Source organism: Euprymna scolopes, chromosome 16 (genome assembly GCF_053919585.1).
Source record: "Euprymna scolopes isolate OS-2025 chromosome 16, ASM5391958v1, whole genome shotgun sequence".
NCBI lineage: Eukaryota > Metazoa > Mollusca > Cephalopoda > Sepiida > Sepiolidae > Euprymna > Euprymna scolopes.
The window spans coordinates 142,908,153-142,935,189 of NC_136497.1; the positions used below are offsets into that span (position 1 = coordinate 142,908,153).

Genomic DNA, 27,037 nt, shown 5'->3' on the forward strand with positions numbered 1-27,037 from the left:
TATATATACATACTCATGTATATATACATACTCATGTATATATACATACATACATATATATATCATACATACTCATGTATATATTAGCGTTGGGATTAATTAGAATCAGGAATCAAAAAAATCTTTGAGACATTGAAATCAAAACAATTTGTACCTATTTTCTAACGTTATTTCTTTGTTTTTGTTGAAAACGTAATTTTCCATGGGTCGTGTTAATGATGAAATGATAAATATTTATTGACTTTAAATAAAACAAAAATCTACAGAATACCCCCTTCCACAAGTGTATTTTTATGTTTGTGAGTATATATATATATATATATATATATATATATAAAGCCGAAAATATATGCAGATAGTATAAGTTTTTTTTTTTTTTTTTTTAGTAATTTGGCTTCCTCCAAAGAAGAAAAAAAAACTAGATTTAGACATTTAAAAAGAATGGGAATTAATAATTGTACTGGAAACAAGAATTTAGGACAGAATTAGTAATTGTATCGAAATCATGGAAAAAAATATTGAAATAGTCCCATCACGAATGCATTGAACTTAAAAAAAAAAAAAAAAAAAAAAATTTTTTTTTTTTTTTTGCTAAAGTGCTCAAGACATATGTAGAGCTTTTATTTTATAAGTGAAATTATTTTTGAGGGATTGTTGACAATGGCATTAAAGCAAATTAATCCATGTTTATATTTATTTGTTTGCTTTGGTTGACTTTTAACTACATTTTTTCCAATAAATTTTCCACTTTTCAGGTCCAAGAATGCTAGTAAAGGATTTTGAATCTTCCAGTAAGCTGTACCAGATTGGTTTGATCTTGAAAAACTATCCAATCACACCATGCGTGAATTTTACAGTGTAAAAAAAAAAAAAAAAAATCTTCAGAGATAAAAATCATTTTCAGTCAAAAGAATACCAAACATGGTGGTTTTTCAGCTAACTAAAAAATATAATCTCTACCTGGTTTTAATATTTCTGAAGATTTAAAACCGGGGAGAAATATATAATTTAAATATATTTTAATTTGGAGCCTCGATAAGTGGTGACTGCCTTATAAAAAAAAAAAAATTTTAAATATGAATAGCTTCACTCTAAAAACTTAGATGGCAATCTAAATAAACATGTGCTTCATTTCAAAACATTATATGGTCATGCTTATTTCTTTCAAAGAAAAATTTCTGTTACTTTTCTGACGCATGTACGTAAGCTAAAATTCAATATTAACATAACAATAATGATTGTTCTACGTAAACGAAACCGGCCTGTAAAATGTAGCAAAGTTTTAATATGTAGAAAGAACTGATTAAGATAAATAACGTATTGGATCTTTGAATATATATATATATATATATATATATATTCGTATTTACTTATACGTGTCCTGTTACGTTAAACAAGCATAGAGCTCCTGAACAAAAAGGACTGGTATACACAAAGTGTGAAATATAATCGCAAAAGCATATTTTCCCAAAACACATAATTTTTTTATGGTTTTCTTGTACATATTCCGAGAGTAAATCTATATATATAAAAGCCAAACGTCTGTGTGTATGTATGTATGTTTGTTTGTAACGCTAAAACTTTTGAAAGACGGAACCAAACTTGACAACTTTGGTATCATATCGAAGCCCCATCACCCGGATGACAAATATCGAAATTTCTCGTCAAACGGACCACTAGAAGTTGGTCAACTGATCAGTTATCTTTGAGGGGGGCCCCAAAAAACCTGTCATTATCTATATATATAAAAAACAAATGTTTGTTTGTAACGCTAAAACTTGAGATGAAAGATTCCTCTCCCCTAAGAATAAAACATATGTTCAATAATCTGCTTTTGTTTTTTCATTGTTTATACGGTCCCGAGCAACGCCGGGTAGCCCTGCTAGTCTATTATATAAAAGCGAAAATGTTTGTGTGTGTGTCCAGCAAAGACTTTTTTTTGGGGGGGGGGGGGTCACTCCTTTTTAAAACTTTTTATATACTTTCTAAATCATAATATATACAAGTTACGAACAGGGGTCGCGTCTATCTTTAATTTGCCCGACTTTTACACGCTATTTTCGAGAATTTTTTTTGATCGCCGTGTCTGTTTCGCTTTCGAGTATAAAAAAAAGCGAAACTGAATCCGTATCATCAGTTCCCCGGCTACAGGCCGAAAACGTCCAGAAAGTGATGGACGTTTGGTCAATGTCAGTTTTCACCGTCATATTAGACAATTGCTTTCATTTGGACACACTCCCCTAATAAAGGGGGAGCTGGTTTTCCCCAACACGTTGGGGGGAAACAACACCAGACAAAGTTGGGTAAAAAAAACCCAAAAGAACTATCCCGCAGTGAAATTAAATTCCACACGCACCTGCCACTTATCATTCACTGCGGCGTTTGACTTCATTAAACGCGCACCTGTCATTTTTAATCATTTTATTTCACACATTCTCACTTCCCTGCCATCGTCGTGTGGCAGGAAGTTATCAGTCTATTAACCTCAAGGGTTCGGGTTCGAGTCTAAATACCTACCAAAATTTTTTTTTTTTTTTTTCTTTTACACCTCCAAACACTCGGGAAACGTTGGTTCCCTCCCCCCCCCCCCCTAGTGTTTTAGAAAAGTAACTTATTTTGCCTTTGATGACATTCATCTGTTTTTGACCACTTTTTCATACCTTTGTGGATTATAATATGGACCCCAAATTTTTTAACGACGACACTTTGTTGATCAACTTTATTTTTTCCCTTGAAATATTGAACTTTCAAAATTTCTTTTTAGATGAGGATTGATAATTTGGATTATTTACATTCTTCGGACTACTGTTCTCATCTTGAGTGTTATTCTCCCTTTTTTGGTCAATTAACAATCTTTGAATTCTTATTCACATGATCGGTTTTTAATGTAGGAAAATCCAACTCTCTCCACGAAAAAAAGAATCTGGATTAGGACAAAAAATAAAAATTGCTTCAGTCTAAAAGGATCTCTCCCTAACTGACCAAAAAAAAAAAAAATGTGTAGTATCAGAGCAGGTACTACACTTTGCTCCTAAGAAATAGGCCAAGGCGTTAAATGGTGTTGCATCGAATTGAACTTGGGAATTTTTCAGAATTTCAAACTGAACCCTTTATTTGATCCACGTGGGACAATGGATAAAGGTGTTGATTAACACTCAGTTTTAAGTTATAATCAGAAGATTGAAGGTTCAATCCTAACGGAAAGAGGATAACAAAAACCAATACAAAAATTAATTCTGAATCCCTTATTCAATTCAGGTTTTCTTGTGCATATTCCGAGAGTAATGTTTTCCGCGTTATAGCAGGATAGACAATAAAATAGTACAATACTAAATTTGTCTGATGCTCAAAACTATTCAGAGCATATTTATATTTTTTTTCCAGTTCAATTAAAATTTTTTAAAAACATGTTCTTTTTTGTTTTCGAAAATTGTGAATTGAATATATATATATATATATATATATATGTGTGTGTGTGTGTGCGCATGCTTTTTATTTCTGAAGATAATTTTACTGTAAAATTCTGACCTTGTATAGTGCTTCCAAGATCAAATGGATGTTCCTGGTATCATCATAATCGAAAATGATTTTATATATATATATATATATATATATATATATATAGCAAAAATGGTAATTTGTAAACACCTGAAGTGCTCAATATTGCAGAACAAATGTTTTATTTTTTATTATGGATTTATCTGCTTAGTTACACATTTTTTGGTTACCAAGTCTTATTAACAATCCAGTAACTTCATCAGACATTACAGAAATGTGTGATGAAGTTACTGGATCATTAATACGACTCAGTAACCGAAACATGTGTAACTAAGCAGATAAATCGGTAATAAAAAAATAAAATATATATATATATATATATATATATATACACACACACACATGGGTGGGTGTAGGTATGTATAGATAGGAATAAGTTAAAAAAAAAAAAAAAAGACTTTCATTGATTCAATGTTTTGTTGTTGTAATTACAAAACTTTGACAAAGTTTTATAATTGAAACAAAATATTCTTTTATTTTTTTATGAATCAATAATTGTGTTACTTTTTCCTGTCCTTAGTTTTTTTTTTGTGTGTAATACCCGATTCCTACCTATACACATTTGTGTGTGTGTATATATATATATAGTAAGTTATAAAATATATATGGCAATTAAGCTACACTGAATATTCCGCGTTTCATCCACTCTAGGACTCTTCAGGCTTATGCAGTGTAGCTTAATCGCCATATATATATTTTATAACTTACTAACTAGCTCTACCTACGTATTGAGCACTTTTGAAGTAAATACTTAAAGTTTACACATAAATTTATACTTTCGTATATATTAATTTTATGTGAGTAAATGTAGTTTATATATATATATATATATATATAAAAATATAAATAAATATAGCTAAAAAAGAAAAACAGTCAAAATTTTTCTAGTCTTTTTTTTATGTTAACAGTTCTGTTTTTTTTTGTTTGCTTTTTTTGTTTTTTTGTACAATTAACGGAAAAATTCATTGAAGCTGTTTGAAACATTTTGCGTTATCAGGAAAATATATCTTTTAAAAATGGGCAGAAACAATTGTAGGAGTTAAAACAGATTCAAGAGATTTATTAAATTATTTGGAGCTATTAACCTCACTTATGTGTGAATTTAAAGAAACCATATATACATATGCACCACAGCTTAGTGAATCGAAAGAAACCGTTCAGAATCAGAGATCACAAAAATTTGATCCTGTTTTAAGAAAAAACGAGAACCACATACCCCATAAGAATGTTGAGACAATTTCATTTTTTAAAATAGCAAAACATAATTAAAATATTGTCCAGAATTTCATCCTATATTTAAAAAAAAAAAAACGAAAATAAAGAAAAATCTTTATAATGTACATATATCCTTGGCGAAATGAAAAGATCATATTCCAAAAATTACATAATTTTATTATAAAAGAAAATCATTTTTGACCAATTAAAGAGAAATCATAGGCATTACAAAGCTGATTTTGCAAGTTTGAATTATTGTGGAATTATCGCCCTCTTGTTCCTTCAAGATGATGATGTGAGACAATCCCTTTCTGTATACTCGTAAAATTTGATTTTCTTAGGAAAAATTACTTGGTCAACTTACATAAGTTTTGGAATATGACATTTCTGTTCTAAACATCAGATTTTTTTTTTAATTTTTAAAATAGGAAAATTCTGGACAGGAACCAAAATATCTAGTAATTATATATATATATATATATATATATATATATATATATATATATATGACGAGATGGAAATAGTATTCCAATGAGATAGAGAAATAAAGAAAAAAAAAAAGAACAAACCAAGTCACATGATGGACTTGTAACTTGGTTTATTCTTTTTATATATATATATATATATATATATATATATAAATTTGAGGTTGCTATTTTTCAAAGGTAGGGTAACCAGTGAAATATAACGAGGTTAATACAAGAGTGCTCAATATGGAAGTAGAGCAAGTTACATTTTTAATTTATCTTTACATAAGTAGTAATTTGTTGCTACACAGTAATGAGCATGTTTCGGCCTTCTAGTATTTAGTAACTAGAGACCTTTTCAGGCAACAACGCTTATTTACAAAAGCGGAATTCTTTAAGCGTTGTTGCCCGAAGAGGTCTCTAGTTACTATATACGAAAAGACCGAAACATGCTCATGACTGTGTAGCAACATTACTGCTTATGTAAAGACAAATTGAATATATATATATATAAACTAAAAAAAAAAAAAAAAAACATTTTCTGAAGGCATAAAACGGTATTTCCTACCAATTCTGAATTTAAGCCAACTGTTTTTTTTTTTGTTTTTTTTATATTTATTTTTTTATTTTCTCTCCGTTGGTGTTAGGTAATTTAAAGAGGAACATGTAAGCTGCAAGTTAAGACTGAACCTCATCAACCCGGCAATTCATACAGAAGCCATCCCATCCCACCCCACTTGGCAGGGAATGTTTCTTGTTTCCACATGAGATATTTTTTTTAGTTTTCACCCGGTAGAACAGTTCCAAAGTCAACCAACGGTAAACCAAACAGACGACCCCCCCCCTTCTCCAATCCCCAACTCCAACCCCAACCAAATAATAACGATAATAGAAAAAGACTCGCAATCCGACTGTGCTGCTCTCTGGTCCCTTCGTAACGTGAATAACAATTTTTAAGTCATTTGGTATTTTTTACTTACTGATCAGATTGTTTGCTGGATTTTATTTTTTTTAACTGATATTGCCAGCGACTGACCCACGAATTGGGGGGAAAAAAAAGTTGTCATCGTTAATTTATTTTCTAAATTTTTTTTTTTTTTTTTAAAGAGAGAGAGAGCCGTAACTTTGCCCGTTTCCAGTAACCTATCATCACCTCCCTTTCGTTAATGGTACTTCAGGGTAAGTGGGGAATTTTGCAGTCACAACTTTGTTGGCCGTCTTATAGGAAGGGAACAGCCCATTCTTGCCTGCTTTTCGATTCACACCTTTCGAGTAACCGTCCCAGTGGTTTCCAGCGATGCCGATGAGATCTCCAACTGCTAACGCAATTTCTTCTTTGCGTTTTGGAACATGGTTTTGGATGGCTTCCACATTGTGGGCATTCTGGCCGCCGAAATAGTAAATATCATCCAGAGAGTAGAACCGTTGTGAGGCATCGCCGTGATACGTTTGCATCAGTTCGTAGGCGACTCGACAAACCTGGGAGAAGAAAGAAAAGAAATGGTTAACTTTTATGAACTTGGCGTAAATATCTTTATTGGTAGGGGGGGGGAGCAAATTTTAGAAAGGACGTGTGTGAAAGAGAGAGAGCTGAGAATGTGGGCAATAGCCATCAAAGAGAACTTGACTGAACTCTCAGGCGGTCAACCTTTGCTGGTGGAATAACAACTGACTTACCATCTTGTGTGATCTAGCTAAGGACTGCTGTGTGTTGGCCGGTGAGATCATGTGATGCTTTTCGCAACAATCGCCAACACAATGCTGTATGTGCTGTGGTCACTTTCTTCATTTTTTTCTTCTCTTCCATGGTCTCTTACATTGGTGCGACTGCCAAGGGAGTGAGCACTAGCTCACAAATTATTTTAAAGTCTGTTTTTCTGTTAATTTATTTACCCAATTGTTTTTCTTTGTACACTTTCGCCCTCCCCCAAATACTATTCTTAAAATTTTTTATTGGAATTTTTTATTGTCAATTTGCGCCTTCTGATACACTTGCTATTTTTTCTTCAAAATAAACGAATTCTCAAATTTTTAATTCAACTTTTGATAAAAAAAAAAACTGCTGACGCCAATCCATTTTATTATACTTTTCATACAGTCATACCAATAAATGTGCCGCCGTCGAATGTTAGCAAAAGACAATTTCCATCCAAATCAAGTTGGAAATGACTTGAGGAAATTAGCTGAGTTACTATATACATTAACTTTGCCAACTGAATTTTTTTGGGGTTTTTTTTTCAGTTAGTGAGAAGGGAACCTCTCACCATACTTTCCTCTAAACATATCAATTGAATAGATTTTTTTTTTTTTTTTTTTTTTTTACTATAAAAATTCTAGTTCAGCAGTATTTTTGCATGAACAGTTGCTTGAAATGTCGGAAGTTTTGTGTTTCTATCTCATTAACAGTGGTGCTGGAGGTAAACATTTTACTGGGCTGACATCAGGTCAGTGGTTAGTCCAAAGTTCAGGTCCCTGATATAATAGTCAGGGGCCTGAACCTTGGACTAACCACTAAGGAAGCCGTCCTACCAGCAGGTGCCAAGTACTGGGGCTGTTGTATTGCCATTTGGTGAATGGATTTTGGACCATGCAGTAGTTTTTGGGAGGAGCCTCTTGATGCCATATTAGTGGGTAATTGTTACGGCTTTACCTTATCGTGGTCTGCAAAAAGTAATATTTCTTCACTCTTCACTTCTTTTTCTCCCTTACTTTCCCTCTCTGCCCTGCGCTAAGTCTGTTGACATATTCCACAAATCCTAAAACTCCACCTTGTAACCTCCTTGACGTACATAGCCCTGCTAAACCCGCTTAGCAACAAAATCTCACCTCTTCACTGTTAAGGTCCCTAAATGCCAGAAAGCTTTCTAATCTAACTTCCCTCAACAGCTAAACTTTGGAATTCCCTTCCTGCTGCCTGCTTCCCTGACTGTACTGATATGCAGAAGTTTAAATGTAACGTAAACCAACATCTTGTTAATCTTTCCTAAACATGATCACAAATAGTAACCCCATACATCCAACTGGCTACATGCCTTGTTAGGAGTGAACGTGAATAATAAAAATAAAAAAATTACCAAAGTGTAATCTTCTTTTTGTGAACTTTAACCTTTGTGAGCAATCACCTAGAAAAGCACTGGTCTCAACCACCTCACTGAGTCGGCATCAGAAAGGGCATCCGGCCTATAAAAACATTTGCCTCAAATAAGGAAACAACTTCCCAAAAAAAAAGTTATGCAGCTGACGAAATAAGTTGATTGTAGATAGAAACTTGTATTTTTAACGACAAGTAAACTAAAAATGGTGTTTGCATGTCGTCTGTTTCAGCTATTATTTATAAAAGAGGATAGACAAAAGGTCATGACCTTTGGAAATGTTAAGAGGTCATTAATGATGAATGATGCTGACCAGCTGCATTGCTTCTACTCATCGCCATCCATATTTCTAAATTTGTGTTTTCTGTTTGACAAGACATTAAAAAAACAGATGAATCTAGCGACGAATTAGGAATTTGTCCATTTTGCCGATTGATGAACGAGAATTGGTTCAATCTTGCGCACCTGTCCATTTCCCATATCATGGGACTGCTTTCCAGCTAACTACAACATTTCCATTTTCAAACCCAGTGTTAATGAGAAGAAAAGATCTGACAGTTTGGATTTTTTTTTTTTACATTTACCAGAGAGTCACCACTTATCAAGGCCCAGAGGCCACTTAAGGATTAAGGTTAACAAATGTCAGGGCAGGCAACCCCATGACGATCTGTTATCATGAAAATTGGATAGTGTAGAGGTAGAAGTCACGTTGCAAATAGAGAAATATGGAAATAGGTCGCTTGGTCCTCCGAGCCAAGAATGAACACACAAATTTGCCAAGATTATAATTTACAACCGATGTACATTTATTTACGAGAATTGTTACGCAAGTAATGAGAAATTGTTCAATACTAAAGAGGTACAGGAAAACATTACTTGCGCGATAATTCTGCGAGTTTCTTTGCGTGTTTGCAAAACAGAAGCATAGTTTTCTCATCTATACACGTACATTTAATGAGAAATTGTTCAATACTAAAGAGGTATAGGAAAACATTACTTGCGCGATAATTCTGCGAGTTTCTTTGCGTGTTTGCAAAACAGAAGCATAGTTTTCTCATCTATACACGTACATTTAATGAGAAATTGTTCAATACTAAAGAGGTATAGGAAAACAATTACTTGTATGACTGGGAGTGCAAATGTCTTTTGCATATGTGCAAAACAGGAGCGTAGTTTTGCCGCTTCTGCATGGTCCCGTGTTCAAGGGAAAAACAGAATGAAGAATAAAGAACCGACACGAAAGAGAATGACATTGCTAGAATTAAAGGGCGATAATCAGGTTTACCTTAATGTCACAGGTTTGTGTCCGTGTGTATGTGGAAACTCGGTTCCCACATACGTGCCTTCACAATAACTTATCTGAAGAGTGATCGTGTTCGTCAATTCTGGTCTTTTCCGTTATGGAAGGGATGGCTTAAACTGCCTTTTGGGGCTTTCTGTCGCCGTGCACACGAACTGACGTCAACTAAGGTAAGAAACACTGAGGAAGTGGTTTGATTGCGGTTTACTTTATACTAGCATTTCAGCCCGGCGTTGCCCGAGGTGTTTGGGGTGTATGTTGAACAAAAAAAAAGTGGTCAATTTTTTTTTTAACTTTGACCCCTATTATCACCCCTTAACATTTATTTTGGGCTCAAATCAAGTTATTAAGTTAGATCCATGTCCAAGGAACCTGTACATAAAATTTCAAGTGTTTAGACCCAAAATTGTCAGAGGAGTTTGGTAGAGTTCTCAAAGGTCAAACTTGGACCCCTTAACAGCCAAATTTCCGGCCGAAAACCGATCACAAAGATTTTCCCAAATCTCAGTACCCTGTATATCGAATGTCGAGTCTGTAGACTTAAAATTGACAAAGTTATTGCAGAGGGAAATGTACAGATACAGACACGTTCACTTTTATAGATATAGGCTGATTCACGTAACTCCCCGAGCGAGCAGTGATTTGTTTACCTGTTGCCCATTTGAACCTTTAAAGAGACAAGGGAGATAAGCACTGATTAATCAATGGGTGTATATACGACAATCATGATGACACACCGATCCTCGTCCGAGGAAAGAAGCTATCAGAATAGACAACTGTTAGGGACATCAGCAAAAATTATATTTACAGCCGATGTATATTTATTCATGATAATTGTTACACGAGTAATAAGAAACAGTTCAATACCGAAGAGGCATAGAAAAACATTGCTTGCGTGATAATTCTGCAAGTCTCTTTTGCGTGTGTGCAAAACAGGGGTGTAGTTTTGACAAAGGTCAGCCCCTCCCCCATACTTTAGAATTTGGAGAAAGAAAACAACTGATAAAAGACGATAAATGGTTTTACCTGCGAGGAAAACGTGCAGACCAAATAATCGCAGAGCGAAAGAAAATGGATATCAAAAATGATGCCACGCAGAGAAGCTGTGCTGTATCGGGTGCCCAGCCCCGCTGTCTTGGAGATCTCAGAGTCGTAAATGAACCGGTAAGTAGGATACCTGTGGGGGGAGGGAAAAAAAAAACAGAGACAAAAAAATATCAGTTTCATATAAAAATCAACCATTTTTTACATTAGAAATTTATTTCCAACATTGAATGAAGTAAAGTGGCTTTCTTTTATACTAATATATATATATATATATATATATATGAGCAAACAGTTAATGAAATATGTTAAAAAACACTTTGAAATGAGTTAAAAACATTTAATTTGAAAAGGAAACACTAGATAAATGGATAGTCCTTAATCCGCAGAGTTTCGAAGAAATACTCTCCTTCTCATCAGAGGGTAGGAATTAACAAAATGCAGGATCGGATTTTGCATGCAGAAGTATTTGATGAAACAACAAATAAGTCAAAGATCTTACTTGAAAACAAAATAAGTTAAGCAGAGGGAATATGGTAAAGAAAAAGGTGATTACACATTAATGGATAGTCTGGTGGAAGATAAAAAATCCAGTGACGGTAAAATCCAACTGTAAAACTTCAAGAAAGTTAAAAAAATTTCGATTTGTACAAGTAAAATCCAAAGAAATCCCATAATTGGAAGAAGATGGTCCATAATAATCCAAAGGCAGAAATCGATGGAATAATTCACAAAAAAGTGTGTACAAGGAAAAAATAATATTAATAAAAGAATAATAAGATGTGCTTTTCACTCTACTTCCGAGACATAACTATAAATAAAAAAATCTGGGAAGAGAAAGGAGAAAAAAGAAACAAAAGAAAGATAAAGTTAAATATAAAATAAAGGGAAACAAAAGTCAAACTGACCCAGACAGGAAATGTTAAAGGCGCGAAAATATATATAGGGCAAAATAATATAATATATAATAAATAAATAGAAAATAAATAAAAAATGAAATATAATAAAAATAAAATATAATATATAATATAAAATAAAGTAAAATAAGAATAAAATTAAAAATTTAAAAATTAAAATTATTTAAGGGAAGATGGCCGGTATCTGTAATTTCAGGAAAAAAAAATAAAAAAATTTAAAAAAATATAAATAAAAAAATAAGTAAATTCATATAGTAAAATTTAAGTAAATATACATACAAGATATGAAAGTGTGGGTAGATTGATATATTAGATAGATAGGAAAGTTTAAAGAATAAAAAACCGGCCATGCAAAGAAGAGATAACAAATTAAAATAAAGGATTATTAAATTATAAAGTATTAAGTATGTCGAAAAACGATAAAGTCAAAGAAAAAATATTTTATATCTATATAAAGGGTAAAAGTAATAACTATGTAATTTCAAAATTGCCATAATTAAATTTGGACTTATGTTTACAGAAAGAGATCAGTTCATTTTTAGAATTTATTATATTGTTACTTAGAGGGGAAGTAATTATAGTTATAGCTTCGGTTGTGCAGAGGCCACATGACTTAGAGCCTGGAGTCTAAGACTTAACTATTTTTATAATATACATTTTTTTATATATATATGTATATATATATACATACATACATACATACACACACACACTTTGCCAGTCATAAAATATGCTTCAATATGATATTTTAATTTGTTCAGATTATATATTATTATAGTCGTGATTTCAAAAGTAAAAAAAGTACTTGGGTGGCATCAGCTAGAATCGAAACTAATACTCGAAGCTGGCGCTACGCATACAAACGGATTAAAAATAAACTAAAATAAATTTACAAAATGTACAGCGATTTTTTTTTTTTTTTTTTTTTAAATTTTGACCCCTTTGAAAAAATATTTCAACCGGCTAAAGACCCATAAAAGAATGATCCGTAAAAAATCCAATCATTTGAAGCCCCTAGCGCCACTCTGCGACTTTTAGTTTCAGAAGAGATAGAGTTTGAAAATATGGAGACAAACAAACATAGTGCCTTATATATATATATATATATATATATATATATATATATATATATATATATGAGATTACAGTAGGTGGCTTAAAGCATTGTGTATATAAAATAAATTTAGATTTACAGTAGGCAGACCAATGCAGAGATGTGACGAATAAACTATGCAGTTTCACTTCATTGAATCAATATATATATATATATATATATATATATATATATGATGACTGCAACGTCTTGTCAGACGAGTGCCACTCCCTCAGACACATAGTCCATGAGCCCAAAAATGACTTTTTTTTTTTTAGTCCTATCGGTGAATTCACACGCTCAAGCAGGCATGACACTGAAGACGATCATTGAGATCAATTATTACATGCTTCCAGCATTTCAAGCCTCCACGCATCACAATTTCTCCATCGCCACAGGACGATTTTTATAGACAAATGACAGATGATGTTACAGAGTCTTAGCTTTGTACGACAGCTAAGTTTCTCTCTCGGTTCAAAATGTTGAGATCCAGCAACAAGCGGGAGCAAGATAGCCAGCAACAAGTTAAACTGCAGACCAGCTTAATGCGGGTACTGGTCTCCCGCTTTATGGTTTTTTAAATCAGAGATTTGCTTCTCCTAGAAAGGTTGCCTTTCACTACGGCTTACGGGAGCCCTCTCCACCCCAACACATACATACAAACACGGTGCTAGTTGGCCGTTGACCACAAAAAAGGGTTCATGCGTCCTTTGGAAGGTCTTGTTTTTATCCTTCAGGGAAACTAGCCACCCTCCTCACCAAACAAGTCTGGCAGAGGAACTAGTTTAGTCACCGGTAACCCGACCATGAGGCAGGTAGTACTGGGTTACATTGTACCAGTAGCATATGACATGACCTGATACAAATATATATATATATATATATACACACACACACACACAACTGACGTTTGAAAGCTAAACACGTGCCTGACAAGGGAATGACTTCCCAAAATATATTGGATATGCCACCTGACACAATTAAGAACATAACATATTAAATATAAGAACTATATAAAATATATATATATCTATCTCCAGTTCTGTGTGTCATGGTTAAGGCCATCAATTAAACCTTTGCGAAGCTCTCAATTCAGATTGCTGTGGGCCTGCTTTCTTTTCTCTAGAGCTTCAAAACTTTCACATACAAGCTTTCGCCACTTCAGCCTTGGCAGAGTAAGTTCTTCCCACGTGTCCATGTCGATTTGAAGGACTTTCAAATTGTTCTTTGTACAGACCAAGCCTCTTCCTAGGCTTATGTTGCTATTTTCTAGCTCCCCATAAAAAATTTGTTTCGGCAGTCTACAATCTTTCGATCATGTGACCTATCCAACGCATGTGAGATCTGATTACAAGGGTCTCAACACTAGAGCAACATGCTCTCACAAGGACTTCAGTATCGGGTACTTGTGCTTGCCACTTGATGTTTAATCAAGTTTGGTGAAATCATTAAAAGCATTTAATGTGCCTTTGATACATACAGGTCTTGTAAATGCAGATCATTGTCCTGTCTGTAATGCCATAGTTTAATTGATGGTCTTAACCATGACACACACAGCTGGAAACGCGACACTTATGAATAAGTGCTTTTGTCAAAAGCTGGCTAGGTCAACCACCTTAAAGTCGCACAAAACTCCTGTTCAGGTCAGCTTTACACCTATTACTCCGAACCAAACGATCTGTTTAATATGCAGCAAAGTTTTTAAATCTACTGCTGGTTTGAGAAGAAATGTGATTTTTCATAGGAATACCCTTCAACCTCGAGATGAAGTCAAATCAGTGGAAATTGCTCAATTTGTCACATCTGCTTCAAGATGTGCAAATCTGCGGCGGAACTGAAAAGTCAGCTAGGATGACGAGATGGGGAGAACTCAGTATGACGATAATCATCCGGAAAGATGCAGGACACAATAAAGTGAAATTGCATAGCCGGGTTCCACCATAAGTTGTTGTAGTGCGAGTTCATCTATTGCATCTCTTCTATAAACTTAAATTTATTTTATATATATATATATATATATATATATATATATATATATATATATATATATGCACACATTTAGGCATCTTTCATTAAATAACAGACGATTTATTCATTGCATCTCTTCTATAAACTTAAATTTATATATATATATATATATATATATATATATATATATATTATACACACAAACATATACACACATACATACATACAAACACAAACATACACACATATACATACGCATACAAACATACACACAGTATTCTTTCATTAAGACATCTTTCATTCAATAACAGATTATTTCTGTCTACATTTTGGTTTTGGTCCTAATTTTCTTAGTTTTACGCAAGAACTGGCTGATGTAATTATCATAGTCACTGTTGTCCCATCTGGATTGGTGTCTGTCTGGATCCACTGTCAATTGTGTAATTAACACCAAATTATTTTTAGGATATTTACAGAAGTTATTTTTCCTGAGTAAATCACTTTTTATTAAATATTTATTTTTTTACGTCACATTTACTGTTATTGAAATTTATTTTATTTTTTTTTTTTTTTAATTAGTATATGAAAGTTTTATGTTAATGGTTTGTTTGCTAGTATATGGAAATTTATGTTAGTTGTATGTTCAAGAATGCACACACATTTATATATATATAGATTAAAATAAAGCCATATTCCTGTCTGTTATATGAGCAGTATACATATTTTGCTTTTGGTTTCAATTCTAGCTGGTGGCACCCAAATACTTTTTTTTAAACTTTTTAAATCACAACTCTATAATACGAAATCTGGACAAATCAAAATATCATATTTAAACATATTTTACGACCAGGTAAAGCCTCCCCCCTCCCAGTATATTTATATGTTAACGTTAATTTAGTTTTGATATGTATGTATCCTTAAGTCAGATGGTAGCAAATATCGCTAGAGAGCTATAGGTTTTAGTTTCGATTCTAGCTGACAGCATTCAAGCCATGTTGTTTGGCCATTATTTCTCATTATTGCATGAAATAGTCCCAGAGTTATGCCATGGAAACATTTAGACATCAAAAAACTGAAATGTTACATGGTCGTTTCTATTATAAAAGAGCATTAGATTGTCACCACCGAGAGACACGGTCGATTAACTGATCTATGACGTCAATTTGGAAAACTCAAAAAGTTGAAATTCCGTCAAAACTTCGACTTAAACCAAACTTTTCAAAGTTATGCAGGACTTCATTTGCCGAATAGAGCAGTTATTACCAAAGATATAGCTTTCACCCTTTTCCAATATTAGTTTTAAACCAATATTTTAAACAAGTTTGGTGACAATTGGTCCAGCTTTGTGGATGCTAAGTTGCACAAAAAAAAAACTTGTCAGAAAGCATACTTCCTTAGCAGAGATCAATCTGTCGCATTACCGCAATGTTGCATATTTATGCCAGTTTTTCAAATATTTATTTAATGTGCACTGATGAACTCATAGCATTTATGCCTCTTCGACTACCCCGACAAGCAGCAAAATCACACCCCTTCAACCACTGAGGTTCTTATGTGCCGGAATTTTACCATAATTTCTTCCCTCGAATTGCTAAACTTTGGAATTCCCTCTCTGCTTCCCTGACTGTACTAACATGCAAAAGTTTAAATGTAATGTGAACAGACACTTTGCTGCTCAACTCCCCACTGTTCCCTATTAGACATGATCCCAAATAGTAACCTCTTACATTTTAAGTGACAATATACTTTTTCTTGTTTGTTGTAAAAAAAAAAAAAAAAAAAAAAAAAAATTAAAAGAAAAAAATACTTACTTGGCGACAGCATCTGCCAAGACATTTGGGTCATCCGATGCCAAGTAAACTTGTTTTTGTTCAATTTTTTCACCAGTATTTAGTTCCAACTGTTTATAGTATTCTTCTACATGCGTCATGTACTCTTCAATTCCATGATAAGCCGCCTCCGTCCCAACTTTGTCCGTTCGACGTACATGGACACTGCAAAAAAGCACAATAAAAATGACTATATAACAAGTTGAAAGATTTATCTGAATTTAGATTTACGGTTTTTCAAATAATTTCTCAACCCGTAAACAATTTACTGCATTAAAAATATATTTATTAATTTATAATACACTAGCAGGACCGGTGTACCAACGTCGCCCGGGTAAGTATGACACAAATTCAGAACAGATTCTGTAAAAAGCCCTCCCCTCTACTCCACTCCCTGAAAACAAATTAAACTACAGTTGTTTGTGGGGGCTACTATCAGCCCTGGAAAATAGCGAGCACTGGTGGTTATGACCAAAATGAAATCATCTGTCTTCCGTTATCAGGCATTGCTAGTGAAAGTCACTGGCTGTCATTGTCAGCACTGGTGGTTACTAGCGATTAGCGCTGGTTTGGAATGATTATTTGCAGGTACTGGCATTTACTGGTGGGCACTGACTGCCTTTGTAACTGGCAGTCACTGACGATTAGTCCTGTTTTAAGGCAGTCATTTGCGTTTACTGGTAGACACTGACAGTCTTCATAACTGTCACTGTCCTTTCCAGGCGTTCACTGTCGACCAATATTGGCCTCAATTGAACTGCTCCAAAATAAAATTGTCATCAATGGCAAGCATTGTTAGTCATTGGCATTTTGAGGTGGTTACTTGCATTTACTGGCAGGCAGTGATTTCCTTTGCAACTGTCCGTCATTATCTGTCACTACACAGACATGACAGAAAAGAATAGATATTAAGATAAACATTTTTCCTAAGATCTGCTTATTTATATTTACAGATAAGAATAGTGCTGAAATAACTTAGAGTATCTTATTATGCCATGAACCAAAGGAGCATCAGACCTATCCAAATTTCTGCGAGGACAAATCATGGGTCAACATAAAGTTCATCTTAGTCGACTCAAAATAGCAGGAAATTTTTCAATACTCCTTTCTACTGTTAATAGAGTGATCGTGCAATTCACAAGAGACGACAATTGAAGTCGCCCTCTGAAAGAACCTTGCGTCTTGTGAAAAGAAATGTTGAAGAGGATCCTCGGTGCAAAGCTTTTGACATTGCAACACGAGCTGGTGTGAGCCCCAGAACAGCTGTCAGGTATTTTCACAAGCTGGGCTACTATGGTAGAGCTGTGAGAAGGAAACCTCTTCTTTGTTCTGCCAATATCAAACGCAGAAAAGATTGCGCTAATGAGAGGGGGGAGAGGACTATGACCTTTTGGACCAATGTCATTTTCTCTGAGGAGTCACGATTTTCATTATTTCCCGATAGTGGAAGGGTATGGAGGCTCCCTCAGCAAAATTTTCACTCTTTTTAACTGCAACCAACGCTGAAACATGGGGGGGGGGGTTCTTGGTTATGGTATGGGGTGCAATTTGGAGTGGTCACTCAGATCTGGTAAAGTGCGAATGAAACATCAATTCTGCTAAATATATTTCAATATTACATGAAGGACTCCTACCAATATTCTCAAGTGGTAAAATGAACAACGATAACTCCTTATTTATGGAAGACGGAGTTCCTTATCACTCTGCTAGGGTTGACACAATATTGGTTGAGCCTAAATAGGATTAATAAACTTCCATGGCCAACTCAGTTCCTGAATATGAACCCAATTAAACCTTTAGGGCATATTAGACTGAAATCTTTGCAAAAAGAAAAGGAATACATCTTTTAAGCCTGAACTTTTAGCATTATTGCGTCAAATATGGCAAGAAATTCCTCAAGATGATATTAATTAACTGATCAATGCCAGGCCTAGAAGGGTCCTAGCATTAAAAACAGCAAAGGGAATGTCAACCAAGTATGAGTTATTAAATTTTTTACCATTTATTTTTGATTTTGTTCAATAAATTATGTTTATTGAGATAAACTGTTTATATGGGTGTCTATTTTTTTTTTGTCATTATATATATATATATATATATATATATATATATATAGAGAGAGAGAGAGAGAGAGAGAAAGAGAGAGAAAGGTGTCAATTCTTTGCTTTTTGTGTATATTATGACGAGTATGGTGCTCCATTGGACTGCTGTGAATTGAAATCGCCTGTCTTCAATTGCCGGATCGTATCAGTGGTGTTATGCTCTCTGAATTTTCAAGTCTACCTCATCTTCACAAACGAGAAAAAAATATGTACAACCACACTGGTGAGGTGTTTTTTTGACAAGAGCAAGAAGGATGTCCTTTGCATTCAGTTCACAGACAATAAACAAGTTATTGTTGAAATGTAAGCTGGCATTTATGTTTGATGATATTAAGTTAATTTTAGAATATTTTAACAGCAATAATATTATTATGTGTTTAACTTGATGATATTAAGTTAGTGTTATATTTTACGAGTAATAATGTGTTTAATTATGTAATATTATGTGTTTAACTTGGATGATCTAGAGATCGTAAGTGCCAGATGGAGTTCTTCACATGTCACTTTGAAGTGGGTCATCATCTCAAAACTTGGCCAAATCAAATTGTTTTGACCTGGGAATAAAGTTGGGTGTGGCAGTGGTGGGGGTCAACCAAGAGAATTTCATTGTTTATCTTCTTGTCATGACATTTGTTGCTCGTCATGAACATGATTTCAAGAAAGCAGAGTAATTGCTCATATTATTTTGTACTAAAATATTTATTGCATTTGAGAGGGGCAAGGTAGAAAAAAGAGAGAGAAGATCAGGGCATAAAGAGAGAGAGAGAAAAAGAAAGGGGTGCAGAAGGAGAGAGAGAGAGAGAGATGGGGGGCAGAAGGAGAGAGAGGGGGCGGAGAAGGAGAGAAAGACAGAGAGAGGGGGGAGCAGAAGGAGAGAGAGAGGGGGGAGATCAGAAGGAGAGAGAGAGAGAGAGAGTGAGTGAGGGGCGCAGAAGGAGAGAGAGAGAGTTCCTGAATATGAGTGAGGGGCGTAGAAGGAGAGAGAGAGAGAGAGAGTGAGGTGCGCAGAAGGAGAGAGAGAGAGAGTGAGGGCGCAGAAGGAGAGAGAGAGAGTGAGGGGCGCAGAAGGAGAGAGAGAGAGAGAGTGAGGGGCGCAGAAGGAGAGAGAGAGAGAGAGAGTGAGGGGCGCAGAAGGAGAGAGAGAGAGAGAGAGAGAGAGAGAGAGAGTGAGGGGCGCAGAAGGAGAGAGAGAGAGAGAGAGAGAGAGAGAGTGAGGGGCGCAGAAGGAGAGAGAGAGAGAGAGAGAGAGAGAGAGAGAGAGTGAGGGCGCAGAAGGAGAGAGAGAGAGTGAGGGGCGCAGAAGGAGAGAGAGAGAGAGTGAGGGGCGCAGAAGGAGAGAGAGAGAGGGGGCGCACAAGGAGAGAGAGGGAGACGGGGGGCGCAGAAGGAGAGAGAGAGGGGGGGCGCAAAAGGAGAAAGAGAGAGGGGGGGCGCAGAAGGAGAAAGAGAGAGGGGGGGCGCAGAAGGAGAAAGAGAGAGAGGGGGAGCGCAGAAGGAATAAGAGAGAGGGGGGGCACAGAAGGAGAAAGAGAGAGAGGGGGGCGCAGAAGGAGAAAGAGAGAGAGGGGGGCGCAGAAGGAGAGAGAGAGAGAGGGGGGCGCAGAAGGAGAGAGAGAGAGAGGGGACGCAGAAGGAGAGAGAGAGAGAGGGGGGCGCAGAAGGAGAGAGAGAGAGAGAGAGAGAGAGAGAGAGTGAGGGGCGCAGGAGAGAGAGAGAGAGAGTGAGGGGCGCAGAAGGAGAGAGAGAGAGTGAGGGGCGCAGAAGGAGAGAGAGAGAGTGAGGGGCGCAGAAGGAGAGAGAGAGAGTGAGGGACGCAGAAGGAGAGAGAGAGAGTGAGGGACGCAGAAGAAGAGAGAGAGAGAGAGAGTGAGGGACGCAGAAGGAGAGAGAGAGAGTGAGGGGCGCAGAAGGAGAGAGAGAGAGAGAGAGAGAGAGTGAGTGAGGGGCGCAGAAGGAGAGAGAGAGAGAGAGAGAGTGAGTGAGGGGCGCAGAAGGAGAGAGAGAGAGTGAGGGGCGCACAAAGAGAGAGAGAGAGAGTGAGGGGTGCAGAAGAAGAGAGAGAGAGAGAGAGAGTGAGGGGCGCAGAAGGAGAGAGAGAGAGAGAGTGAGGGGCGCAGAAGGAGAGAGAGAGAGAGAGAGTGAGGGGCGCAGAAGGAGAGAGAGAGAGAGAGTGAGGGGCGCAGAAGGAGAGAGAGAGAGAGAGTGAGGGGCGCAGAAGGAGAGAGAGAGAGAGAGTGAGGGGCGCAGAAGGAGAGAGAGAGAGAGAGTGAGGGGCGCAGAAGGAGAGAGAGAGAGAGAGTGAGGGGCGCAGAAGGAGAGAGAGAGAGAGTGAGGGGCGCAGAAGGAGAGAGAGAGAGTGAGGGGCGCAGAAGGAGAGAGAGAGAGTGAGGGGCGCAGAAGGAGAGAGAGAGAGTGAGGGGCGCAGAAGGAGAGAGAGAGAGTGAGGGGCGCAGAAGGAGAGAGAGAGAGAGTGAGGGGCGCAGAAGGAGAGAGAGAGAGAGAGTGAGGGGCGCAGAAGGAGAGAGAGAGAGAGTGAGTGAGGGGCGCAGAAGGAGAGAGAGAGAGAGTGAGTGAGGGGCGCAGAAGGAGAGAGAGAGTGAGTGAGGGGCGCAGAAGGAGAGAGAGAGAGAGAGAGAGTGAGTGAGGGGCGCAGAAGGAGAGAGAGAGTGAGTGAGGGGCGCAGAAGGAGAGAGAGAGTGAGTGAGGGGCGCAGAAGGAGAAAGAGAGAGGGGGGCGCAGAAGGAGAAAGAGAGTGAGGGGGGGGGCGCAGAAGGAGAGAGAGAGGGGGCGCAGAAGGAGAGAGAGAGGGGGCGCAGAAGGAGAGAGAGAGGGGGCGCAGAAGGAGAGAGAGAGGGGGCGCAGAAGAAGAGAGAGAGAGAGGGGCGCAGAAGAAGAGAGAGAGAGAGGGGCGCAGAAGAAGAGAGAGAGAGAGAGGGGCGCAGAAGGAGAGAGAGAGAGAGAGGGGCGCAGAAGGAGAGAGAGAGAGAGAGGGGCGCAGAAGGAGAGAGAGAGAGAGGGGCGCAGAAGGAGAGAGAGAGAAAGGGACGCAGAAGGAGAGAGAGAGAGAGGGACGCAGAAGGAGAGAGAGAGAGGGGCGCAGAAGGAGAGAGAGAGAGAGAGGGGCGCAGAAGGAGAGAGAGAGAGAGAGGGGCGCAGAAGGAGAGAGAGAGAGAGAGGGGCGCAGAAGGAGAGAGAGAGAGAGAGGGGCGCAGAAGGAGGGAGAGAGAGAGGGGCACAGAAGGAGAGAGAGAGAGAGGGGCGCAGAAGGAGAGAGAGAGAGAGGGGCGCAGAAGGAGAGAGAGAGAGAGGGGCGCAGAAGGAGAGAGAGAGAGAGGGGCGCAGAAGGAGAGAGAGAGAGAGGGGCGCAAAAGGAGAGAGAGAGAGAGGGGCGCAGAAGGAGAGAGAGAGAGAGGGGCGCAGAAGGAGAGAGAGAGAGAGGGGCGCAGAAGGAGAGAGAGAGAGAGAGGGGCGCAGAAGGAGAGAGAGAGAGAGAGGGGCGCAGAAGGAGAGAGAGAGAGAGAGGGGCGCAGAAGGAGAGAGAGAGAGGGGGGCGCAGAAGGAGAGAGAGAGAGAGAGGGGCGCAGAAGGAGAGAGGGGCGCGGAAGGAGAGAGAGAGGGGCGCGGAAGGAGAGAGAGAGGGGCGCGGAAGGAGAGAGAGAGGGGCGCGGAAGGAGAGAGAGAGGGGCGCGGAAGGAGAGAGAGAGGGGCGCGGAAGGAGAGAGAGAGAGGCGCGGAAGGAGAGAGAGAGAGAGGCGCGGAAGGAGAGAGAGAGAGAGGCGCGGAAGGAGAGAGAGAGAGAGGCGCGGAAGGAGAGAGAGAGAGAGAGGCGCGGAAGGAGAGAGAGAGAGAGGCGCGGAAGGAGAGAGAGAGAGAGGCGCGGAAGGAGAGAGAGAGAGAGGCGCGGAAGGAGAGAGAGAGAGAGGCGCGGAAGGAGAGAGAGAGAGAGGCGCGGAAGGAGAGAGAGAGAGAGGCGCGGAAGGAGAGAGAGAGAGAGGCGCGGAAGGAGAGAGAGAGAGAGGCGCGGAAGGAGAGAGAGAGAGAGGCGCGGAAGGAGAGAGAGAGAGAGGCGCGGAAGGAGAGAGAGAGAGAGGCGCGGAAGGAGAGAGAGAGAGAGGCGCGGAAGGAGAGAGAGAGAGAGGCGCGGAAGGAGAGAGAGAGAGAGGCGCGGAAGGAGAGAGAGAGAGGCGCGCAAGGAGAGAGAGAGAGAGGCGCGGAAGGAGAGAGAGAGAGAGGCGCGGAAGGAGAGAGAGAGAGAGGCGCGGAAGGAGAGAGAGAGAGAGGCGCGGAAGAGAGAGAGAGAGGCGCGGAAGGAGAGAGAGAGAGAGGCGCGGAAGGAGAGAGAGAGAGAGGCGCGGAAGGAGAGAGAGAGAGAGGCGCGGAAGGAGAGAGAGAGAGAGGCGCGGAAGGAGAGAGAGAGAGAGGCGCGGAAGGAGAGAGAGAGGCGCGGAAGGAGAGAGAGAGAGAGGCGCGGAAGGAGAGAGAGAGAGGCGCGGAAGGAGAGAGAGAGAGAGGCGCGGAAGGAGAGAGAGAGAGAGGCGCGGAAGGAGAGAGAGAGAGAGGCGCGGAAGGAGAGAGAGAGAGAGGCGCGGAAGGAGAGAGAGAGAGAGGCGCGGAAGGAGAGAGAGAGAGAGGCGCGGAAGGAGAGAGAGAGAGAGGCGCGGAAGGAGAGAGAGAGAGAGGCGCGCAGAAGGAGAGAGAGAGAGAGGCGCGGAAGGAGAGAGAGAGAGAGGCGCGGAAGGAGAGAGAGAGAGAGGCGCGGAAGGAGAGAGAGAGAGAGGCGCGGAAGGAGAGAGAGAGAGAGGCGCGGAAGGAGAGAGAGAGAGAGGCGCGGAAGGAGAGAGAGAGAGAGGCGCGGAAGGAGAGAGAGAGAGAGGCGCGGAAGGAGAGAGAGAGAGAGGCGCGGAAGGAGAGAGAGAGAGAGGCGCGGAAGGAGAGAGAGAGAGAGGCGCGGAAGGAGAGAGAGAGAGAGGCGCGGAAGGAGAGAGAGAGAGAGGCGCGGAAGGAGAGAGAGAGAGAGGCGCGGAAGGAGAGAGAGAGAGAGGCGCGGAAGGAGAGAGAGAGAGAGGCGCGGAAGGAGAGAGAGAGAGAGGCGCGGAAGGAGAGAGAGAGAGAGGCGCGGAAGGAGAGAGAGAGGCGCGGAAGGAGAGAGAGAGAGGCGCGCAGAAGGAGAGAGAGAGATGCGCGCAGAAGGAGAGAGAGAGATGCGCGCAGAAGGAGAGAGAGAGAGGCGCGCAGAAGGAGAGAGAGAGAGGCGCGGAAGGAGAGAGAGAGAGAGGCGCGGAAGGAGAGAGAGAGAGAGGCGCGGAAGGAGAGAGAGAGAGAGGCGCGGAAGGAGAGAGAGAGAGAGGCGCGGAAGGAGAGAGAGAGAGAGGCGCGGAAGGAGAGAGAGAGAGGCGCGGAAGGAGAGAGAGAGAGGCGCGGAAGGAGAGAGAGAGAGAGGCGCGGAAGGAGAGAGAGAGAGGCGCGCAGAAGGAGAGAGAGAGAGAGGCGCGGAAGGAGAGAGAGAGAGAGGCGCGGAAGGAGAGAGAGAGGCGCGGAAGGAGAGAGAGAGAGGCGCGCAGAAGGAGAGAGAGAGAGGCGCGCAGAAGGAGAGAGAGAGAGGCGCGCAGAAGGAGAGAGAGAGAGGCGCGCAGAAGGAGAGAGAGAGAGGCGCGCAGAAGGAGAGAGAGAGAGAGGCGCGGAAGGAGAGAGAGAGAGAGGCGCGGAAGGAGAGAGAGAGAGAGGCGCGGAAGGAGAGAGAGAGAGAGGCGCGGAAGGAGAGAGAGAGAGAGGCGCGGAAGGAGAGAGAGAGAGAGGCGCGGAAGGAGAGAGAGAGAGAGGCGCGGAAGGAGAGAGAGAGAGAGGCGCGGAAGGAGAGAGAGAGAGAGGCGCGGAAGGAGAGAGAGAGAGAGGCGCGGAAGGAGAGAGAGAGAGAGGCGCGGAAGGAGAGAGAGAGAGAGGCGCGGAAGGAGAGAGAGAGAGAGGCGCGGAAGGAGAGAGAGAGAGAGGCGCGGAAGGAGAGAGAGAGGCGCGGAAGGAGAGAGAGAGAGAGGCGCGGAAGGAGAGAGAGAGAGAGGCGCGGAAGGAGAGAGAGAGAGAGGCGCGGAAGGAGAGAGAGAGAGAGGCGCGGAAGGAGAGAGAGAGAGAGGCGCGGAAGGAGAGAGAGAGAGAGGCGCGCAGAAGGAGAGAGAGAGAGAGGCGCGCAGAAGGAGAGAGAGAGAGAGGCGCGGAAGGAGAGAGAGAGAGAGGCGCGGAAGGAGAGAGAGAGAGAGGCGCGGAAGGAGAGAGAGAGAGAGGCGCGGAAGGAGAGAGAGAGAGAGGCGCGGAAGGAGAGAGAGAGAGAGGCGCGGAAGGAGAGAGAGAGAGAGGCGCGGAAGGAGAGAGAGAGAGAGGCGCGGAAGGAGAGAGAGAGAGAGGCGCGGAAGGAGAGAGAGAGGCGCGGAAGGAGAGAGAGAGAGAGGCGCGGAAGGAGAGAGAGAGAGAGGCGCGGAAGGAGAGAGAGAGAGAGGCGCGGAAGGAGAGAGAGAGAGAGGCGCGGAAGGAGAGAGAGAGAGAGGCGCGGAAGGAGAGAGAGAGAGAGGCGCGGAAGGAGAGAGAGAGAGAGGCGCGGAAGGAGAGAGAGAGAGAGGCGCGGAAGGAGAGAGAGAGAGAGGCGCGGAAGGAGAGAGAGAGAGGCGCGGAAGGAGAGAGAGAGAGGCGCGCAGAAGGAGAGAGAGAGAGAGGCGCGGAAGGAGAGAGAGAGAGAGGCGCGGAAGGAGAGAGAGAGAGAGGCGCGGAAGGAGAGAGAGAGAGAGGCGCGGAAGGAGAGAGAGAGAGGCGCGCAGAAGGAGAGAGAGAGAGAGGCGCGGAAGGAGAGAGAGAGAGAGGCGCGGAAGGAGAGAGAGAGAGAGGCGCGCAGAAGGAGAGAGAGAGAGAGGCGCGGAAGGAGAGAGAGAGAGAGGCGCGCAGAAGGAGAGAGAGAGAGAGAGAGGCGCGGAAGGAGAGAGAGAGAGAGGCGCGGAAGGAGAGAGAGAGAGAGGCGCGCAGAAGGAGAGAGAGAGAGAGGCGCGGAAGGAGAGAGAGAGAGAGGCGCGGAAGGAGAGAGAGAGAGAGGCGCGCAGAAGGAGAGAGAGAGAGAGGCGCGGAAGGAGAGAGAGAGAGAGGCGCGGAAGGAGAGAGAGAGAGAGGCGCGCAGAAGGAGAGAGAGAGAGAGGCGCGGAAGGAGAGAGAGAGAGAGGCGCGGAAGGAGAGAGAGAGAGAGGCGCGGAAGGAGAGAGAGAGAGAGGCGCGCAGAAGGAGAGAGAGAGAGAGGCGCGCAGAAGGAGAGAGAGAGAGAGGCGCGGAAGGAGAGAGAGAGAGAGGCGCGGAAGGAGAGAGAGAGAGAGAGGCGCGGAAGGAGAGAGAGAGAGAGGCGCGGAAGGAGAGAGAGAGAGAGGCGCGGAAGGAGAGAGAGAGAGAGGCGCGGAAGGAGAGAGAGAGAGAGGCGCGGAAGGAGAGAGAGAGAGAGGCGCGGAAGGAGAGAGAGAGAGAGGCGCGGAAGGAGAGAGAGAGAGAGGCGCGCAGAAGGAGAGAGAGAGATGCGCGCAGAAGGAGAGAGAGAGAGGCGCGCAGAAGGAGAGAGAGAGAGGCGCGCAGAAGGAGAGAGAGAGAGGCGCGCAGAAGGAGAGAGAGAGAGACGCGGAAGGAGAGAGAGAGAGAGGCGCGGAAGGAGAGAGAGAGAGAGGCGCGGAAGGAGAGAGAGAGAGAGGCGCGGAAGGAGAGAGAGAGAGAGGCGCGGAAGGAGAGAGAGAGAGAGGCGCGGAAGGAGAGAGAGAGAGAGGCGCGGAAGGAGAGAGAGAGAGAGGCGCGGAAGGAGAGAGAGAGAGAGGCGCGGAAGGAGAGAGAGAGAGAGGCGCGGAAGGAGAGAGAGAGAGAGGCGCGGAAGGAGAGAGAGAGAGAGGCGCGGAAGGAGAGAGAGAGAGAGGCGCGGAAGGAGAGAGAGAGAGAGGCGCGGAAGGAGAGAGAGAGAGAGGCGCGGAAGGAGAGAGAGAGGCGCGGAAGGAGAGAGAGAGGCGCGGAAGGAGAGAGAGAGGCGCGGAAGGAGAGAGAGAGAGAGGCGCGGAAGGAGAGAGAGAGAGAGGCGCGGAAGGAGAGAGAGAGAGAGGCGCGGAAGGAGAGAGAGAGAGAGGCGCGGAAGGAGAGAGAGAGAGAGGCGCGGAAGGAGAGAGAGAGAGAGGCGCGGAAGGAGAGAGAGAGAGAGGCGCGGAAGGAGAGAGAGAGAGAGGCGCGGAAGGAGAGAGAGAGAGAGGCGCGGAAGGAGAGAGAGAGAGAGGCGCGGAAGGAGAGAGAGAGAGAGGCGCGGAAGGAGAGAGAGAGAGAGGCGCGGAAGGAGAGAGAGAGAGAAGCGCGGAAGGAGAGAGAGAGAGAGGCGCGGAAGGAGAGAGAGAGAGAGGCGCGGAAGGAGAGAGAGAGAGAGGCGCGCAGAAGGAGAGAGAGAGAGAGGCGCGCAGAAGGA

At 41.7% G+C, this 27,037-nt stretch overlaps 1 protein-coding gene across 11 annotated transcripts in view; it reads right to left on the reverse strand.

Annotated features, from left to right (window-relative positions):
- Positions 1 to 5,831: 5,831 nt before the first annotated feature.
- Positions 5,832 to 27,037, reverse strand: part of LOC145296137 (alpha-(1,6)-fucosyltransferase-like) — an 884,509-nt gene continuing 863,303 nt past the window's right edge. For all 11 annotated transcript variants that reach the window (XM_080142295.1, XM_080142301.1, XM_080142300.1 and 8 more), the window contains 3 exons: positions 16,466 to 16,648; positions 10,659 to 10,809; positions 5,832 to 6,719 (listed from right to left, as the gene is read on the reverse strand). In XM_080142295.1, coding sequence (XP_079998421.1) covers positions 6,390 to 6,719; positions 10,659 to 10,809; positions 16,466 to 16,648 — 664 coding nt within the window. In that variant the 3' untranslated portion in view covers positions 5,832 to 6,389. The remainder of the gene's footprint in view (positions 6,720 to 10,658; positions 10,810 to 16,465; positions 16,649 to 27,037) is intronic.